The 22,505-nt window shown below is 32.3% G+C and overlaps 1 protein-coding gene across 1 annotated transcript in view; it reads right to left on the minus strand.

Moving 5' to 3' along the window:
- The window catches only part of hob (bridge-like lipid transfer protein family member hobbit), a 102,496-nt gene extending 84,134 nt beyond the window's left edge, over positions 1–18,362 (minus strand). The window contains exons 1-10 of the mRNA XM_072541133.1: positions 18,192–18,362; positions 18,011–18,137; positions 17,762–17,956; positions 17,433–17,705; positions 9,578–9,739; positions 9,155–9,391; positions 4,987–5,329; positions 4,301–4,580; positions 3,756–3,892; positions 47–484 (exon numbers count right to left, since the gene is read on the minus strand). Coding sequence (XP_072397234.1) covers positions 47–484; positions 3,756–3,892; positions 4,301–4,580; positions 4,987–5,329; positions 9,155–9,391; positions 9,578–9,739; positions 17,433–17,705; positions 17,762–17,956; positions 18,011–18,137; positions 18,192–18,250 — 2,251 coding nt within the window. The 5' untranslated portion in view covers positions 18,251–18,362. The remainder of the gene's footprint in view (positions 1–46; positions 485–3,755; positions 3,893–4,300; positions 4,581–4,986; positions 5,330–9,154; positions 9,392–9,577; positions 9,740–17,432; positions 17,706–17,761; positions 17,957–18,010; positions 18,138–18,191) is intronic.
- Between the last annotated feature and the right edge of the window lie 4,143 nt (positions 18,363–22,505).

Consider the following 22,505-nt stretch of genomic DNA (forward strand, 5'->3'; position numbering starts at 1 on the left):
TACTGGAGTATTCCTACCGATGACTATATCTATATATGCTACTTACCTAAGGCAACTTTTGCACTATGTTCAGGACTGATATCAATGTGGAATTCAAACTTTCCAAAAATATTTAAATTCTTCACGAATTTCTCCGTGGGTCCTTTATAAGATTCGATCTTCAACTCGTCTTTTATCCCAGTCCAAAATTTCATCATACTCCGAATTAACAGCAACGATTTCATGTGAAAATTTGTAGACCAATATGTTACAATCGTATCTAGAAGTGTAAGCGTCGTTTCTTTAATGTTATCTTTATTTTCACGGATCTCTAGACAAGTCGTTTTGATAAAAGCTTTATAGTTGGAAATGTCTTCTGTTCGGATACACGTGTAACAATCTCCGCTATTTTTTATGCTGAAAATTTTAAATTCTTCGAACTTAATACTGGTATTCTTCAGAGATTTATCCACACTGATGGTGTTCAATCGGGTTATAAAATATTCTGAAAAATAGAAAAAGGTGTATTAGTAGACTTATAAAAAGAAAATTCACAGTTATTAGCTGTATACCATAGTTTCAAAAAACCTTACAATGAAGTAAAAACTTCTAGTGTAACTGATATATTTGTGAAATTAATAACATTTTAAAAATATCCAAAAGGATTACAATTTTCAAAACGTTTTTGGGTCTATTAGACCATTATCAGTGAAACCTGAAAGTATGTAATCCTACTTTAATTTAATGAATAAAGGGGGTAAAATTTTGACTGTTAATACAAGATGATTTGATATGATTACTTACTTCAGAGTTTGCGACTTTAAAAACGGCGTAAAAACCTTAGACTTGCATTTTAAATGTTATAAAAATTAAAAATAAAACGACATAGTGTAGATGATTTAAGATTAACCGAATGGAAATATACTGACCCTCTCGTCTAAGAAAAGTTGCCAGCCAACTGAGTTGGAGGACCAGGAAATGTAATTAATAGCTTTAAAGGTGACAAAGAAGTCAAGACACGATTGACAGTTTGTTTTTAGACATTAATCAAAAATTAAATACCCATTTGTAGGTTATGGTTTAATGATTATAAGACACGTTTGTTTTGGGCACTATCGATGAGATTATTACATCAAAATACATTATTACCAAGTCTTATGGTTAGAGATTTAAGTGGTAGTAAGATAGTAAGTTTGGTAGTTCTAATATATATAAACGGTTACAATTTCACAAAATGCACCTTTCAACGCAACACCTTGCATATTCAATACGTCTACCTACAACAATACCCCTGCAAGAATAGTAATTGCTTTGACAAAGCCACTACTGCGCTGTTATCAATGTGAGAGAATGAAGAAATAAAAAAGTCAAATTTACACTTTCTTCTCGATAGTAAGTTATTAACATTTGAATAAGTAACATAAAATATTATATTGCTTCAATTTGCCAAATATTTGGCCCCTTATAAACCCATAAATAAACGAAAAATCAAAATTTTTTTAAGGAGATTTGAAACAGTGGTATACTTTATTAATAACAATGTCTTATGTTTTTAGGCAGTAGTGATGGTAAGTAGAATACGAACGCAAGGGATAATCTATAAAATAAAAGTCAAGCTCTTGCTTTTTCAGATGATCTAGTTTTAAAAACTTCTTCTTTTTCTTCCTCTTTATAAGCAATTCTGCTTGTTCATTGGCGGATTAATACCTCTATGGAAGGTTGTCACTCCATCTTTTGCGCGGTCGTCCGATACTTCTTCTGCCGATTGGTGACTTATCTCTAGCTATTTTGGCGACACGGGTCTCCTCCATTCTGCTTTTGTTTTTATTCCATTCTTTTTTCTATTTTTTGTGTTCATTCATTTATACATTGTACGTTAGATTTTCTTCTAATGTCTTCATTTCTCTTTCGATCTCTCAGCGTATTTCCTGTAATTCTTCTCAGTACTCTCATTTCTGCCGTTTCCAGTAGACTTTGCGCTGTGGCTGTGTCGGGTCTTGTTTCTGAGTCATGTCACTATTAGTCTTACACTACTGGCTTTATAAATTCTTGACTTCATCTCAGTGTTAATGTGTTTGTTTCGCCATAAAGTGTTATGAAGGCATCTTGCTTGTCTATGTGCTTTTTGTACTTGATCTCTTACTTCTTTGTTCAGGTCTCCATAGCTGGACAGTGTAATTCTCAGGTATTTTATTTCCATTACTTGTTCAATACTGATGCCATCAATTTCTATTTTACATCTGGTTGGTGCTTTTCTGACTACTATTTTTTTAGTTTTCTGAGATGAGATTGTCATATTAAATTCTTTTGCTGTTATGTTAAATCTGTGGACTAATCTTTGCAGACTATTTTCATCTTAGGCTATCAATATTGCGCTGTCTGCGTAACAGAGTAATTTTACTTCTTTGTTCTCCAGTCTGTATTCTCTTCCTTTGTTAACGATTTTGATGATTTCATCCATGATTAAATTAAGAGCATGGGACTCAATTCCCCTTGTCTTATTCCGCCGCCTATTTCTATAGGTTCTGTGCTTTTCCGTTCTTCAGCTTTTCAAGTATTTTCCGAACTTCCTGTACATTTATATTAAGTTCTTCATTTTTGGTAATTTCTGGTGTTTCCGGTTCTAGCATCGTTTGTTCTTCCTCTGCATGGAGCTTTTTTAGGTAGTCAATCCACGTATCCTTTTCTATGTGTTATGGTTCTATTAGTTACTTTACCTCCGGTCTTTGACCTCTTATGAAGCGCCATATTTCCTTTTGCAGGCCGTAAAAATCATGCTACCCGTTCTCACATATGGATCAGAGGCATGGACGCTAACTAAAACAGATGAATCCGCTCTATCGATTTTTGAAAGAAAGGTGCTACGCAAGATATTCGGAGTGGTCTGTGAGAACGGAATATGGGGGCGCAGATATAACTTTGAACTGCAGAATATCTACAAGCATACGTTTGGTGGTAAAGATATTACCACTATAATTAAGCGAAACCGCCTGCAGTTCTAACAGCGAAACCCGTGGGAATGAGAAGACGGGGTAGACCAAAGCTGAGGTGGATGGACGGGATAACACAATATGTCGAGAAGTGCATGTGTTTCGTTTTTAATTGTCTTGTAATTATGGTATGCTCCTTGTGTTTTGGTTGACATATATTTCAGGTGAGCTTTTTTTCTTTTCTTTACATTTTTCCTTCACATCTGTACAAAACCATGGAGTTGTTCACATTGGGAATGGTTTATTTTTATTTATATTTCTTTTATCAAGAACTTCCTTGGTCGAAGCTAAGATATTAGACTTAATTTTTGCCCAGCTTTCTTCGTCTCCATTACTTTCTGTGATATATGTGTTCCTGCTTTTTTCGGTTATTCTTTTTTGAAATAAGTATCTTGTGGAATGATCTGGTAAGCTTTCGACTTTTATCTTTGTGGTGTATTAACGATTAAAATTAGCAAGGAAATCGGTATTACTAATAATAAATAAATTTTAAGTCATAAGAAAATAAATGGGGAAAATGAAAGAGGAAAAAATACGTAATGAAATATTGTTAAAGGGCACCGTCCTGTTAGGTGAGGAGAAGAAGAAATGAGAAGGAACACAGAAAGAATAGTTAACAGTGTGTAATGAAGATCTATAAACTGTGGTAGTTATAACCTTGAGAATGCCAGCTGTAGATAGTAGAAAGTGGGCAACAGCTGTGGAAAAATTCCCAGTCATATGTCGCTAAAGGTTTTTTTTTTGTGACTATCACTATTTAATGAACTCCTTATTTTAAACTTTTACCTTTATTTTGCGACTGTAGAAAGAAGTTGAAGTGTGTTACTACGAGATGTAAAGATAACTTATGTCCATCTTGACATTTTCCGTCTTTGGAAGGAGATGGCGATTTTACTGATATTTGTCCATATTGCTTTAAACTCCTAAAATGATAAAACCAATTATATTACAGTTATACTCCAATTTATAAAAAGGTATATTTTTGAATATATAGTTCCAAAATTATAGAATTTCATTTTTAACAAAACTGAAGTGCAGTCGTCTTCTTAGACAGGCGATCAGGAGACTTCAGAGAGGTAGTTTTAGGAATAATTTATAAATATCTAAAGTATTCAACTAGTGAATTCAGAGGTTTAATCGGTCATTCAGGTTGGAAAATAAAAAAAGAAGTCAACTACTTCATAAGTTTATCGAAGACGTTTCGCTTTATATATATATATATATATATATATATATATATATATATATATATATATATATATATATATATATATATATATATAGATCACCGTTTATAAAAAATAAATATTATATAAAAATGTATATCTCACCTTAGAGCCATCAGGACATGATCAGCTAGTTCTAAAGACCATTCCAACTGTACAATATCCAATAAAGATTCCATTTTTATCTCCTGATTTTGGGAAGTCGTAAATTTAACTATTCCCATACCTAGATACAAAGGAGTGCCCCATATGTGCATTACTTTTGAAGGATTCGTCATCGGACCCCATTCCTTGAACGACCACCATAAAGATTCAACCAAAACTTCGACTGTCCAATGTCGGTCCCTCAGTACAAGATTTGGAAGATATGATTTGAAGAATGTACCTAATAAATAAAAAGTATGTATTAAGTGATGGTGCACTCACACATTCTTTTACTCTTACATATTTTTACTCTACAAACATATTAGCTTCAGGGTATAATGTATGCAACTATTTACAAGAAAACTCGTATATTTTAAACTGAACTAAATGGGTAAATACCACTGTTAAGTTAGATGAAGTCTCATTGTGGATTCGATAACGGTATATCCCTTTCCATGAAATATTTCCTCTACATTTTACGAAAATATGAATACTGGATAAATTGAATTTTTCAAAATTTGTTGAAATTCTAATAGTTCAGGAAAAATATGTACCTCACCTACTAAATGTAGGATTACTACGGTGTACGGCATACATATAAAAAAATATTTTATCATATAAATATTATCATGTTAAAAAAACCTTACCTCTAGTTTCTTGATATTGGTCCAACAATAGTCTAACTTTATTAAAACCAATGGAAGAATTCTGATTCTTTATCCTCACTACAGCTAAAACTTGACTGAACTCCGCACAAAAATGAATACATAGTTTCTCGATAATCTTCTCTAAAAATGTGCTTTTCTTTACTAAAATTCTCATATCGTTTGACGGTTTCATGACGTTCTCGGAACGTTCCAATTTCATTGGTTGAAACTTGGGGTTACTCTGTGGGAAGTTCGTTCGCACCCATTTATGTATTATGCTGTGATCGTAAGTGACCAGCAGATAGTTTTGTTGTAAGTATATGTTTAAAATAAAATTTTTCAGCTAAAAGAAAGGATGGATTTATTATATACGATTGAAAAAATCACATATATTTTGATGATATTAAATAGGTAAATTACCATTTATCAATACGTAAAGCATGTCCATTGGAATGGATTCGAACTCATTGAACCCAGAAAATGAAGCATTTAAAAATCGAAAAATTAGTATATAAAATATTTTTCAACTCGAATATCTGGGGGAAGTTAATAGAAAAAGCATACGATCTTGTGGGTATCGAAGTTTTTACAGCGTCATGGTTTTTTATTAACATTTAAGCAAAAAAGCGACTTTTATAAAGCGACTAAAATAAAAAAAACTATAACGCAGTAAAAATGTCGATACCCACGAGATGGTACGCCTTTTCTATTGACTTCCCCTTGGATATTTCAGTTGAAAAAAAGCGCCCAGTAATTTTTGGATTTTTCAAGTGCTTTTTCGGCTTTGTTTCCTGGCTTTGTAGAATATCATTTACGTAAAAGCAACGGCAGCATCACCAATGATATTAATTCTCGATTTCCACTACATTCAAACTAAATATTCAGTCTACAAGGAAACTAAGTTCCCGTAGCTGGCTGTATACCATGTATCACAAAAAATTTTATACCATGTATCACTAAATATTTGGGTAAAAACCCATTAAATGTTATTAATTTAAATTTATGATGTTAAAGTTACAAGTGGAATTGATAACAGGGCAAAGTAAGACTCTACATGAGGTTGCTGGTCCTGAGACAAAGTGTCTACGAGGACTTGTTGATAGCAACTATCACAATTATATACCTTTTATAAAGAAGTTTAAATAATTTTTTAAATATTCAGTGTTTTAGCAGCTTCACGTGACGACTATGCCGACGCTTTGTCTCTGCCCCTCATTATGGACATAACGTGAACCCCTGGATCGAACTTTCATGGTTCAATTAAAATCTTGTTAATGGGTATTGTGCATACTCCTCTACCGCTGGAGACTTTTGTACTAAATAGAACAAATTGTTACTTCCTTCGTATGAGGTGGTGAAAGGAAAAGTGGTGTAAGTCATCTGAGCATCATTTTGAGATACAAAAGGTTTTATTAAAAATATTTTAATTGAATCTACGTAACACTTATAAACATGCTTGTGGTATTTTTTATTTATGAAGAACATATGTACATCTACTAACATTTTTGTACAAATAAAACTAAGTTAAGGGTAGTTTTTAAGGTGTGAAATGACTTCCACCACTTTTCCTTTAAGAGTTTAAAGAGTATGTACAGAAAGCAAAACATGTTTATTGTTTTACATTAGAAAATCAAAAATAAATTCACTAGTTTATTAGTCATTATTTTCTTCTACATCAGGAAGTGGTCCAGCTTCGTCATTGACTTCATCAGACGATATAAGATTTCTAAAATAAGAATGGTGGACTGGAAGAATGTATGGTAGTAAATCACACATATTCACACCGTTTTTTGGCTGGCATGACTGGTCGAGGTGCTGTGTACAGGCAATCCAGTTGAAGATTTTTCAACAATGTTTGTCTTCCCTTCTGCTTGCTTCGAAGGATATTAATTTGTGAAAAGTAAAAATCTTCATTTAGTGTTTTTTTATAGAACAGTGAAAATGGCTCATCTTTTTTGACTCTAATCCACTGCATTTTTAACCATGACACTGATTGGTTATCCGTATTGGTTTTTCTTTTTGTAATAGATTTAGTGAGTTGTGGCAGATCTTTAAAGTCTTCCTAAGCATTTTTGTGAAAATGAAAGCTTTTTTCTTTCCACACAGAACTATGAAAACCAAACTTCAGTCACATAAATCTGTTTACCTTTAGAGTGAGTTTCAATTGAACCAAAGTCTGAGTCGTTTGGTAATTAAGAGTGTCCGCTTACCATAAACTTGTGATGAACTATTTCGATACTATTATTTTCACTTTGAACTAACTGTAACAAGACCAAGGCAAAATTCCAGTTTCTATTTTGGCCGGTGCAGCTGTCTCTGTACAATACAACATGTTTTGAATTTGTTGCACGTAATTCTATGTACTTTGTGACACAGGCACTGATTTCCTGAGATCCTCTCGAAGCTGTTATTTCATCCCATCGATACATGTAGTCTAAGCCAGATGATAGCTCATGGCAGCCCAAGTTGTAAATGTACACGTTTATGGTATGCGATAGATGTGGTTAGTTTTACTAGGGCTTTCTCTAGGTCAAAAGTGAATGCATAGTAAGAAACGTCAGTCTGGACCTTTTCTGTATCATTTTTCATAGAAGTACGTGCAAGCTCGGCCTTTCTACGATGAAATTCGTGCTCTACTTCAATCTGTCGTATCATTATCATCTATTATTGCAACTTTTTTTAATTTGTAAGCATCACACTTAGAGGATGTATCTTTTTGTGGTACATCTCTACACTCTACACTCTACATCTCTACACTCATTATTGAATGTACGACGATAAATATCACAGGAAACGGGGACTGTGCCTTGTTCCTGACAGTTACAAGCGATACAGAAGGGTAACATTAAGGTCAGAAGATAGATACCTACGATTGGGATTCTTATTCCTTGTATAATGCGATTGGTAAGATGGAAAATTTTCAATATGTTTCCGGATACAGTTCATACGTTCTTCAGATATTTTATTGGTTGGTATACCATGGCCTCGATTATCTAAACCAGATGGTTCCCCTTGTTTTATCTTATTAATGGCCCGTGTCATTCGTCTATCAGATATCTGAAAGGTTCCAAGAAAGTATTGTCTTACCAGATCGTGACTGATCTCTAGGACGTTTTACTTCAGGTTTCTTTTGCTTGATCAAACCACAAATAAAAGCATTCTGTGCTGTAAATGATTTCAATTTCCAGAATGATTCAAATGTTTTTTCTCTATCTTCACATGAAATCTTTTCAAAATCATATCTTTTTTTATTACAAAAACAGTTGTTTGAAAAAGTTTTACCTGGCACTACTTTTCCTTTTGTTGTCTTATACTCACAACTTGAGTTGCGAAGCCACTTTCTTTTTTATTTTTTATTTCCATGCCTTTGTCGTTTTCTCGCTCTCTTGGGTTGTTGAACTTCTACTTCTTTTCTATTACTTTTCCTTTCATGGTCTTGGGGAGAGACTTCCTCGTTTGATTCACAGCCTGAAACAAACCAACTTTATTAAAATAACACTCAAAACGTTGTTCTATTTATAGGAGTTTATTTATTGTTAGTGTAGATAATTTAACATTTTGAGGTTATTTTTCATTTTATACAAATATAATACACAAATTTAGCTTACCATTACTTAAACTGTCGTCATCCATTATACTGAAAAATCACAACCGCAAAACACTAAATAACTGCCTTAGGAATAAAGAAATAGGTGTAAGTCTGACTTGCACCATTATTCCCCCTACTACTACAGAGATTTTGTTTGACTGTCAAGTTTGTGCTGCTATCTGTGAGCAAATAGAAGAGGTATGACTTACACCACTGTTGCTTCTGATAGATTTGAATATGGAGATTTTGAATATGCACTTATCTCTATTGTATAAAAAAGCGACTTACACCACTGTTCCTTTCACCGCCTCATATATCTCCTGTGTAAGATAGGCAATGATTTTAGTAAAGGTTCCGTAATAAGTTCTCAGTACAAACTCAAGCTTATAATTCTTTTTTATTACCTAGCTCATTATTTTTTAGTTAGCGGGCTTTCAATTTCAATATGATATTTAACAAATTTCGATATATGGACCAAATTTTGCGTTTAAATACACATATCTACAAAAATTACAACATTTTGTAACGATCTACAAAGACTAGCAAAAACAATGTCGAATTAAACAAAAACCAACTTACCTTAGCGTCAACGTTAAGATGTTTTAACTCCAAGAGTTTTTCCTTGCTATTAAGTAACAACAAGTCTGTTAAATAAAAATTAAAAAGCATTGAAGAAGAATCTCCAACTCCGTTTTTATCATCCGGAAATACTGAACGATAATTAAGCGCTAACGACTTAAGCGAGGAATTATATTCTATGTGTCCATTATCTTTGACACCAGTTAAGGAAGTATCATCAATGTATAATGAGCAATTCTAAAACAAAATTTATATTTGATAAGTTCATATAATTTTAATTTACTATTTTTATTGGGAATAAGCCACAATTTTACTTTAAAAGAAGTTTATTTTGAAATTTCGATTTCTACTTCGGAAATCGTTCTAAAAATACAAAACATTAACGTTTTATTAATTTGTTATCTTTTTATAAAATATACTTACCTTTGGAATAATAGGCCTAAATCTTTGGAAAATATCGTCTTCTTTACAATAATGTTCATAAACAATTGAAGACTTCCTACTTATCTTATTGGGGTCATGAGCTATGTTATAAAATGCTCCATTAATAACGGCACTACTCTGTGACATTTTTATATGCAGTTTCTAAAAGATAAATATATAATGCAATACTGAATATAACTTAAAAAAAAAGCATATTTTTCATCAACATATGTATTACTATTTAAATGGGAATAAGCCACAATTAAAGGTTAAAGTAAGTTCATTGACGTTTCAATTTCCACTTCGGAAATCAAAATGTTTCAGAACAAATATGTACATATGTATGTATGTGTGGAGAGGTTTGACTTCGAACTGTGTTCATTAGCCACAGATCTTATTAATGAAATATTACTGACTTAAAATTAAATGTATTATAATATATCTATTTTTAAATAGTATGTGCTTGTGCGTATCAATTGTATTTTAGTGACTACCTCAAAATTTTTAAGCTATTTATGCTGAATATTTATTTTTGTTTTCCTGAGAAAATCAATTAAGAGATCATACAATGATTTGTTGAATGAGGCAATTAAACATGACATAAGTGATGGATTCGACCGTTATTTGATGGAAATTCATTTTATATAACCATAAAAAACTAAAAACTTTGTTTTCAAAACTTCCACAAAATATTATTGGATGTATTTACAATTTATAGTCTTTAACGAAATAGGTTGAGGAGGGGAGAACTGTTTGTCTGAAGTTGGTCATTCAGAATTATATCTGTATTTTTTAATTTGTTAATTTCCATAGATTCTAATAAAGATAGCTTAAGGCCTTTATTTTAGACGTGAAGAATTTGAAATTCGCCATTAAAAGAATGATTATGATCTAGAAGGTGAAGTGCCTATGTAGAATCTGTTTTCCTATTATTGAAAGTCCTTTTATGTTCTGCTATACGTTTGTTAGAAGTTCTACCAGTTTGACCGATGTAAGTTTTTGGACAGTCGCCATATTTTAGTTTGTATACACCACTGTGTAAGTGCTTTTTATTTGGGCTCTTGTTGTTTTTAATATATTTACCTAAGTTGTTATTTGTTCTAAAAGCTGGTGTTATTCCTTTCTTTTTTTATGTGTTTGGCTATTTTTGTTGTTATTTTGCCTATATATGTAATCGAGCAGAAGGTACTAGGTTTTTTCTCTGGTGGTGTAAATACTAATTTCAGGGCTGAAATGAAGGACGCCTTCAAATTGGTCAACATATGGCATCAACGCCAACCACTTCAGGTTCAGGTTCAAGTCAAGGATATCACAAGAAAAATTGCCAAACTCAAATGGAGCTTCGCATGCCACATTGCTAGACAAAAAGGCCAACGTTGGAACGTCACAATACAACATTGGAGACCTTACAAATGTTGACGACCAAGATGAAGACCACAGATGAAATGGGTAGATGGTATAAAAATAATAACCCGAACAAATTGGAAGTATGTTGCTCAGGATAGAGATCGATGATAAGAGTTGGGAGAGGCCTATGTTAAAAAATGGGTGATAGAAGGCTAATAAGAAGGGGAAGAGGATATTGTAACCTCGGAAACCTTTTTTGGATGGTGCTAGAAAGGTTACCAATGGAGACATTGCGGACGGCAGCCAGATGGTTGGTGGAGAGCGAGTCGTGGGTTCGAAACTAGCTTTGGAACCGGGAATGGGTCCAACGGACAAAATAAGTAAAGGTAGATCAGGATAAGATATATTAGAAAAGATACAGAAATAAACAAAAAGATAGATGGGTAAAATTACCAAAGATAAGATAAGAAAGAAAAAGGGCGCCACTTAACTTTTTGGGGTTCAAGGAGAAAATTAAGAAACCTTAGAAAAGAAAAGAGATAAGGAAAGATATTTAGGTTCTAAGACCAAATCCAAGGAAAGATATCAATAATTAATTATTAAATAAATTTTGTCAACACACTACATAAACAAATAATAAATATATTAGGTGGACTTCGACCACCTACTTACCTACGAAACTTAACAGCCTGATCCTTCTCATGGTCGAAGGTATAATAATAATTTAATGTAATAAGCAAATATTCAGAGGTATTATTTATCAGAAAACTTATTAGAAGTCGAGAAATAAAATTCATTAATAAAACAAAACAATATATTCAACAACACAATTATATAGGCGGTTGTATGTTAACAAGTAAAAGAATGCACCATCAATAATTAATGAATGGTTGTATACATATAGAAATACACAGTATTATGATTAAGAAATACCTCTACAGATGCAGTATAATAAAATCATGCACAAATTAAATTATCAGCGAAGAGAGCCTGATAATATTTAAAAAAAAAATTCAACTAAAGCTGATAGAAATCTATCTTCGTTGTTTATGGGCTTATCTCGAGATAACGGGTACAATATATTTAAAAAGAAATGAATAGCAAATAAAACAAAGTTAATTAAAGTTAAATTCAAAAGAATACAAAAAGGTTACAAGAATTCTGTATTATAAAAATTAAAACAACCCGCACTTGGTTTTAAGTTAATTATCTGTCTCGCACTTTTGTTTAATGATTAACTGTTCTTACTGAGAATTAAATGTTCGTAATAATTATTAGTGAGGAGTTCTTAATAGCTGATTACAAGTTCGTATGAAAATATCAAATGTTCTTTTAATTAAATTGTTAAATCGGTAGTTAACCTTAACTACAGCTGATGAAATGGTTGACGCAGATTCGTCCCAGATTGGGTGATATAATTACCATATTATTCGCCCAGATAATTGAAGGTACTATGATTACGATAACTTGCAATAAATCTCGATGACTGCTGCACAACTTGACTGAAGCTACTTTACGTAACTAATGTCAAGCTAGAACTGCTAGCACTGAAGTTAATTAAAATAAAGGTACTTTATAACCATATTTAATCTAATATGGTACTACATTAAGATACTCAAATATTTAAGTGTATACACACTTAAAGAAAAAATTCACAGAGAACGGTAAGTAAAGCAGGCGTTTTTACCCAAAAACTGCCCTGCCAGAAGTGATATTCCTCCTCTCAAAATTTCACAAGCTTTCCAAAAAAAAAAGGTGGGATAACCTCACTTAAAAAACGGCAGGCCAGACTGTATCCATTTCTAGGAAGATAAAAAGGTTCTAACGAACATAGGAAGTAACGAAAAAAAAAACACGAGAAGAGATAAAACCTTCTGAATTACGTTCTCTCAGAAAAATACTATAAAGTGCTTTACGACGATGTTTACTAAATTTATCAAAAAGAAACCGCCTGGAACCGGAAAAGATTAGTCCAAGCCCTACCATAACGTATACTACTTCGGCGTCTTTTGATAAGTAGGACCTACCGAACTCTGAGAATTCCGTGGTTCGGAAAGTCTGTAGGTTCCAATAAAACTTTCTAATGGTAAACAAGACCACCCGCGTATATATTTGCAAATACGGTCATGGGTGTCTCAGCAACAGGGGCAAAGGGATTAAAAATTGTTAATATTTTAATTATAACAAAAATGTTACAATATAAATGTTTACAGAATGTTCATAAAGTAAGGGAAAGAGCGTATAGCTGTATATTACGCCATGCTGTTGAAAACATTGCGTGTGCACCTGCTAATTTCGGGCGAAGCAAAAGTTATGTACATCCCTCACAAAAGGTGTATAATATCGTCCTTAACAAATAGGAACATTTACTTTGAAGTTATCTCACCAGAATGCAACTTATGTCTGAAAACCTACATTTTTCAATAAATCTACCTACTTTAATTTATAGATATATAAAAGAGAGCTGAAAATACTATAATTTAATAGAATAACAAATAAGGATGTTAATATATCAACGATTCTAAAAGGAAGAATCACATAAGTCGCATATTTAAAAAATTGGTTTGAAAATTTTGTTTGAAAAAAAAATGTTTGAAACATTTTTCAGACGATTTTAATACTAAAGAAATGTTAATGAAAAGTATAGCAAATATAACAAATACAAATCGCGCGTGTAAGTTCATGGTCATTTTTATATTGTTTATTTTGGCGAATATTAGAAAAGTATTTCAGATTACAAAACTTATTATTAACCTCAGTCAAAAATCAAAATTACCATACAAATATAAAGGAAATAGCTATTAATAATACAATCAGAGGAAGTAGATACGATAATATCTAATTTATATACTGAAAAAATATTTAAAAGAAACATAATCTAAAAATCTGGTGGGGTCAACGTTGACTTGAATATATGCTTTGCACTAGAAAACTTATTATATACATCAAATTCAAAAATCAACAAGCTAATATATATCATATATTGATTTAGATAAAAAATTGATATGGATAGTATTATCAATGTAAATAGATATGATACTATTCAATTTATATTCTAAAAAAATATTTTAAATAACAAGGGAAATAATAATCGACAAAAAATTCAGTAACATTTTACTTCTTTTTGCATAAATAGGGTGCAAGATAAAGGAAGGGTCAAGAAAATCTGGGACTATTCAATACCCTTGCCAATTTCTTATGTACATTAAATAAATCCAAGGAAGAGGAAAGGCATATTTTTACTATGGTTCGTGGAACAGAATACAATAATCAGAGTTTGATGTGGAGATTCTACTTCAGAAATAACGACATCGTAAGCTGTATCTTGGAACGTTCAGATTGGCCCCTCGTATAGTATGTAGTGTATAATCTGTCATTTTGCTCTCGAGTATCAAAAAAGGTTTGACATAACTGAAGCTTATTCCCCAGAAGTGAAGACTTGCTCCGCACCTCGCGTGATCCGTCCAGATTACTTTAAAGCAATTCATATTTTGTGGCATAGGTCGAAACCAAATGGAGAGGTTTTGATGTCCAGTAGAGCGTGCTACTAGGTGTTCGTCAATTAGCGATGTTGAGATTTAGGAGATCTATGTGGCTTAAAACCGAAAACCAAAAAAGTGGAGGCTTTTTTATGGAAACCATGTCTACTTTATGAACACAGGGACTGTTTAGCCACGACAAAGCACAGTACTCTGTGGAGAAGAAGACAAGACTAAAGGCTGAGTTTAAGAGTGTAGTGAAGTCTGCCACCAAGATCGATCCACCAAGTATCTGCAGAAATTTGTTATGTGTGCACAACTTTTCTGCTAAATTTGTTGTATGTTTTTTATATGTTGGTGATACTTTAAACATAGTTCGTAGTATTTTTTTTAGATGAGCCCCAAAATATTAAGCAGTACTGAAGGACTGACTGCAGCAAGCCATAGTACATTAGTTTTAATATATGGAAGGATACAGTATCCCTTATATTTTTAATTACATAACAACGACTACTTAGTGTTGAGGTTACTTTATCTATGTGATCTTTCCAACTTAGCTTTGGATCTAGCATCAGTCCTAAAAATTTTATTACTTCAGCATTTTGAATGGACTTGTGAGCAATATATAGATAGGAATCATAGTCAGGGGCTATATTCTTTGGTAAAAATCTCATGAAACTGGTTTTTGTTATATTTAATTTAAGGCCATTGTCTTTGCAATACTTACTAAATTTCTGAGATGTTGTATTGCCCTTGCTAACAAGCTGATCAAACTGATGATGTAATATAACGAAGCTTGTATCATCTGAATATTCAATAATTTGATTAGGAGTAGTGCAAACTTGGTTGATATTGTTGATAAAAACAATAAAGAAGAGAGGACCAAGAACCGAACCTTGTGGTACTCCAACAGAAGACTTCATTGGGTCTGAAAGTGTACCATCTGATATTAGTGTTTGCAAACGATTTGACAAATAGCATGACAAATTTCATGCTAAGTAAGGCAATAGCTCTATAGCACCCAGATACATTTGCTGGCTGGCTGACATCATAATCATGACAATCTTTGCTTGCTTTATTTCTCTAGATAGCTTTCCCGAGCTAAGGATATCAATAAAAATCTAGAGAACTACTGCTCTGTCATTAAATCGCATTGTGTTAAAAACTTAAAGTGTATATCATCAAAACCAGGAGATTTTCCTCTTTTTACCCTTAAAATTGTTGTTTCCAGTTCCTTGATAGTGAAAGCCCTGATAATACCTGTTGTTATCTGTTATTACAACATAATAAAGCAAAGAGCACTAGTGATCATATCACTGAAATCTTAACTTTAGATATCAATAATACCATAAAACCATAATGAAGGGGATGGGGGACTTTTATATTACGATGGTATACTACAGGAGCGTGAGGAGCATGATTGCACATCCGATGTCATTTGGTGTATTTCAATTTATTGCTATTTTTTCTATAAATATAATTTTTTACCAGCTTCTACCCAAGGGCAGCATTATTCAAAGTATCAGATAATCATATAAAAACTTTCCGGTTTCCGAAACTTCCTTTATAGAGGTTCCCTTTGCCACACCATGGAAATATGGCAAAGAGTAATTGATAGACAGATATTTGAAGAAACCGAAATATCTGATGAATACCTGTTTGGTTTTATGCAAAGAAGGTCAACAAAAATGCAATTGCAAATGGAAAAATGCAGGAATAAAGGAACAAACACTCATACCGTATTCACTGATATTGAAAAAGTGTATGATAGACTTCCTCAAGAGATTCTGCGGTAGGCACTCAATTAAAAGGGAGTTCCTAGTGAGTATGAGAAGATTGAGAGAGACATATTTGAGAGAGCAACATCCAGTGTTAGGACAGGTATGAGAAAAGCTCTTGAGAAAAAAGGGTTAAAACTTAGTAGGACAAAAACATAGTCTTTGGAATATTCATTTAAAGATGGAGTTACTATAAATAAAATGATAACTTTGGAAGGTGAAATGTTTGTGAAAAGTAACAGAGTTGAGTACAAGGACACATACTATAGAGTAGTGTGAAAATAGATGTAGGTGTACGCTTCAGAATTAGGGTAGGATGAATGAAGTGGAAGGAAGCAAGTAGTGTGTTGTATGATAGAGAGATTCCAATGAAACTGAATGGAAATTTCTATACCAACTGCCATAAGACAAACCATGATATATGGAACTAAATGTTGGTCAGTTGAAAATAAAGATTAACAATGAATGCATGTGGAAGAAATGAGAATGCTTAGATAAATGAGTGGGGTGACAAAAAATTAAAAAATTAAGAATGAGTATATTAGAGGAAATCTAGGAGTGACATCCATTGATGAAAAAATGAGGGAGCATAAGTTAAGATGGTTTAGGCATGTTCAATGTCAAGACATTAATTACCCAATATATCCTACATAAATATTATATATTGTGTAAAATATAATCCCTTAGATTTGAATAAATTTTTCAGTATTAATAGGATTGAACTTTATTTAGGTTAGACTTTTTACAGTACGATATACAGATAATCTGAAAAATAACCTATTCAGTATTCAGTGTTAGATATGGTCTGAGTCACTCAGATTTCATAGTAACTTGAATTTTCATTCCTTTCTATGATACTCTTAATTTATCACTAGGATTTTTAATATTGTTCTTGTTTGCACTACAGGTATTATTGCTGTACCATGCAGATACAAGTAAAAATTGTGATTTTAAAATGTGTTAGTCTGAATATTACTAACCCACAATTACTGCATTAAAGTTAATCATATTATAAGGTAAAAATAAGAGTAAACAAAAAGAAAAATTAAGAATAAAGAGATCTATTTTAGTAATTGCTGAGATAGATTGTATAGCTGAAATATCTAGATATAGAGACCTTAATTCTTAGTAAAATAGATCAAGAAATTTTATGCATAACAGGATAACAAAGACACATAGTGTAAATGATAGGACATAGGTTCCTTTATACAATTATAAGCATATAATAAAACAAAAATAAGTAATTCATACCTCCACAGATAATGGACCTTGTGCAACCAAAATGGTCTCTAATGATATGCCAAAGCTGAACTCTGCCAATCTCGCCTCTTTTACTTGATGTTCTGCATGTCTTAATACTTTAATTTCAGCATCCATCAAGTTAAGGGTTACCAATAAAGACTTGGCATTCTTTAAAATGCTTCCATCCAGATGTAATTCACTTGCCGTAGCATGTACAAGACAACCTGGTGTTTCAGAGCGCAATAACATTGCTGATATGTTATAAACATGAACTGCCATAAACTAAAAAAAGATATAACCCTAATAACCAGAAAAAAACAATAATATTACTCTATTACCTGTGCGAAGCTATTAATAAAATGTGGTACTTTCTTTTCTCTAAAATCTATAATATTATTTGAAACAACTGATGTGTCTTCTGGTACTTTTGTACTTAAATCTTTGTTAATTCTTACATCTTTTACCATTAATGTGACTAGTTTGGTTAGATCAGAATTGAGGAAACTACTTTTAATACCAATTTCATGTATATGCTAAAAAGGAAACACCATACAATGATAGTTTTAGATGGATATTGATATACTTACTATGTTAAAGCCATTCTTTGATAAATGTATATCACAGAGTTTCAAGTAAGGTAAGCCTATTCTGCCTATTTTTAAGGAAACTTCATACTTCTTTTCGAAATGCCAAGAAATTATCATAGGAAGGATCCTAAAATTAATGCAGTTAATTTATATTGTCATAATGTTCTACATGAATACCTACCAAGAAAGCGTGAAAAATAAAACAAAAACTATGATAATAAATATAAGTAATCCTCCCATGTTTAAACTCTGTTATAAACGTATATTAATAATTGTTACATCTTAAAAATACTTATAAAATTCGAAGGTCTGATTTTTATTTTCTTGTTTTTGAATAATTTTGACAACCGTTATTGACATACGAAATGTCAACAGATGTCGCTAACTAGTGTTAATTTAACCATCATAGTTCATGGGCGTATCTCAAAAATGGTTATTATTAATTTCGATTAAGCATCAAATGTCAGAAAACCTTTTCAGACCATTTTAATATTTTTGGAAAAGAGAAAGAGGTCAACAAATAAATATAAAATTTATTCATATATTCAAATTATTACTGAATGGCACGAGTTGTGCCGAATTTATGCAACCTACACTGATATAACTGATTTTATGTTGATTTCAAGTTCAAAATTATTTTGAATCTAAAAGAGTTTATTTTTCTTATCATTTTATATCACATGCTGATAGAAAAGGTATTCAAGCTTTAAAATGTCAATATATTATTTAAATTTTAAAAGTACAGAAAACATACTATGAAGATCTGCCACTAGTCTACAGTACCGCGTACTGTTCCACTATTTTTTTAACTATCATGATTTGCATAATAAAAATTAAACATTTTGCATTTTCTTCACTTTTCAGGTTCAAAAAAGATATTTTCGATGAACCCGTTAAATGCGGAGACTTACCTTTTATTAGTTATCCTCAATTTAGATCTTCTGTTTCTCAAATCTCAAATGAAGTTTTTTTTAACGAATATTATTTTCTTCATTTTCCTTCCGATTAGAAGAGATGTTCCAAAACTAATTATTTAGGTACTGAAATACTAATATTGCACTGCGAGATACCACACTCATGGAGAAACAGCATAATGATTGAAATGTTCAAGAAATGAGATAAAAGAAGACCCCAACAATTATAGAGGTATAAATCTACTGAACACCGCACTTAAGCTTACCTTCAAAGTCTTTACCAACAAAATCAATAAACTAACAACTTTATCAGATGAACAACAAGGATTCAGATCCGGAAGATCCTGCGTAGACGCCGTATTTGTACTAAGACCAATCACAGAAAAGGCCATCGAGTACAATAAAGCAGCATATCTATGTTTTATAGACCTGACAAAGGCTTTCGATCGCATCCAAGTCGAATAAGTCTTACACCTATTGTATAAAAGAAACATACCAATCAATATTATACAAACCATCTAAAACATCTACTTACATAATTCAATACAGGTAGACATCGAAGACAAATGGAAAATTAACACAGTGTATACCAGTACATTGCGGAGTCAGAGTCAGACACAGTGACTCGTTAAGCTCACTTGTCTTTAATATAATAATGGATGAAATAATACAAGCAGTACGTAAAGGTCATGGTTATACAATGGGGATCAAAGAAATCCAAATATTATGTTATGCAGACGACGCCGCATTAATCGCCGAGACAGAAGACGAGTTCCAAAGATTAACACATATCTTCAATACAACAGCCAAGAAATACAATATGATAATATCAGCAGAAAAAAACAAATGTATGAAAACATCTAAATACCCACTACGATGTAAAATCAAAATTGGTGGGAAAATAATAAAGCAGGAAGCAAGGTTTAGATATATGGGACTAGATATAACTAATTACGGAGATGTTGAAAAAGATGATGAAAAAAAGCGGCGGGATCTCTTAATGACACAATCTGGAAAAACAAACACCTAAGACAAGACACGGAAACAAGAATCTATAAAGCAGCAATTAGACCTATATTAACATACACGGCGGAGACAAGACCTGACACATCTAAAACGAGACGACTACTAGAAACAACTGAGATGAAAGTACTCCGATGAATATCAGGGAAAAGTCTGTTGGATAAGGAGAGAAGCGAAAACATAAGAAGAGCATGCAGTATCGAAGACATAAATGGATGGGTAACAAAATGGAAACAGGAGTGGATTGAACACATTAGTAGAATGGCAGAAGATATGATAATACGAATAGCACGAGATAAGTCACCAAATGGACGAAGAAGTATTGGCAGACCAAGGAAAAGATGGTGCGATAATTTAAACAATTTAGGAGGCTAATATTGAAGAAGAAACAGGCTTTAAAGCCTACATACAAGAAGAAAGAAGAATATATTAAAATATCTAGTATACTATATGGGATGATGTTGGAAATTTGGATTTTTATGGGTGTTGTTGGATAAGCAAAAAATAATAACTGTTTACTTTACTGTAACTTATAATTACTTGATGACTCCTTTTAGCATTGATGTTGATATTCTATATATTTTGGTTTCAAATCCAATTTACTTATATAGAGATTTAAATATCAATGTAGGGTAATTATTTATTGTCAATTAGTCATTGTGAACTCAACATTTAAATCCATCAATCGAAAGCTCTGCACGTAGAAAGCCCCTGGATATAACAAGGATGTGACTATACCTAAGCAATCAAATCTGATGACATTTTGATGAGAAACAAATACAAAAAATCCATTACAGCAGTGAAGACTTATCCTGGATTAGATGTAACATCGGACAGTAATATTACACATCTAGCAAATATGACACATTTTACCTAAGTAACAGTAAACTAATTATCGTGTAAAGTTCAAGTTTATTCAAAAAACAAAAATTCATTTATAGTACAATATATTGACCAGCTATAAGATTATTTATCAGTGTTATATCTTAAACGTATTTTTCTGGTTTATTGTCGGCACTTCGGCACATGGATCGTCATCGCACTCTAACGTTTGAATAATGTTTTGCTCAGAACTTATCTCGTAATTTTTTTTCTTACACAATATTCCAGTCGTCAGAGACAAAAATATCACTGAACCTCTAAAAATCATACGAACAAGCTGAATTTTGCTGAGAATTTTAAAATCGATTTATTAAGAATTTGTGTAGAAAAAAAATGTATCAAAATGTTTATTAGCATTTTTTCGCAGAATGAACCGCTAAAACTGCCGCTGTTATCGGCAGTTTTAAATGTCAGTTACGCGCGCGAAATCAATTTTAAATAAAATTTGTATCAACTCGACGGTAAAAATATTTGTTGCCAAACTTAAAATCGAAATTTTATGTCCTAGGTTTTGAAGATTAGGCTCCATGAAAATTTTATGGCGATCGTATATGAGAATCGTAAAAAATGTCAATAATTGCGCAACGTTTATTTATTTAACATATTTACAGAAACTGCCTTCATTTGCGGCTAAATACAAAAATTTTATAAGAAAGCTGCACTTTTTACCTTTAAAAACATTTTGATTTTTGTCGATAGGACACTCGACAAAGATATCGAATTTTTACCGTGGAGTTGATACAAATTTAATTTAAAATTGATTTCGAGCGCGTATCTGACATTGAAAATCAACGGTCGCTTAAGGCGTTGTTTGTAAGAGAACGGTTCATTCTACAGACAAAGTGTTAATAAATATTTTTGTTCAAAATGATCTCAGCTACATTTTTTATTTGAAAATTTTTTTTTACGGTGTACAAATTCTTGGTAAATAGATTTTTTTGCTTTTTTACACCCCTGCGAGGGGAGTTTTAGGGGGAAACCTTGAGGTAAAAGTGGTAAACTTTTTTGCATCTTTTTTGGGGTCCCAAAATTATTATTCTTAGCAAAATTCAGCTTGTTCGTATAATTTTTAGAGGTCAAATCTCTGACGACTGGACTAAAATTGCTTTTTGTTTACTAAAACTATTATCATTAAATGGCCATATTCCCGTTATTTTAAAACCATTTTGTATGTTAAAAGGTGTAAACGTCATACGAAAAGCAGTTCCAAAATACTCCGCGACGTTATATATAGTCAATGGCGTTCCTAGGTGATGCGAAACCATTCGGTGAAGCTTTGCTGAAGTATTTCTTCAGTTGGCCAAAAACGGAGCGGTCTAAAGACTGTAGCTTGTGGCTTGTATGAGGAAAGCCTGTAAACATGACGCTGGTTTCTTTAGGATTAGAAGCACCTTAAATACACATTACCTGACAAATATCTTGGCCCCAACAACGACGTTTTCATTTCTAAAAATGATACGAGCCGTTCAACGTGTTTCGGAGGGCACGTAAAACCGTCGGTCCCCTGGGCTAGGGTGCATCGACACCTAAAACTACTTGAAACAAGGTTAAAAATGCAATTGGCGCCGAAACCATCCGAAAGGATCTCCCCGGCAAACAATGCCATACGATATTATTATTATTATCAACTCACATTATTTAAAATAAATATTAATATTTAGGTTACAATTTTTTAC

Source organism: Diabrotica undecimpunctata, chromosome 8 (genome assembly GCF_040954645.1).
Source record: "Diabrotica undecimpunctata isolate CICGRU chromosome 8, icDiaUnde3, whole genome shotgun sequence".
NCBI classification, from domain to species: Eukaryota; Metazoa; Arthropoda; class Insecta; order Coleoptera; family Chrysomelidae; genus Diabrotica; species Diabrotica undecimpunctata.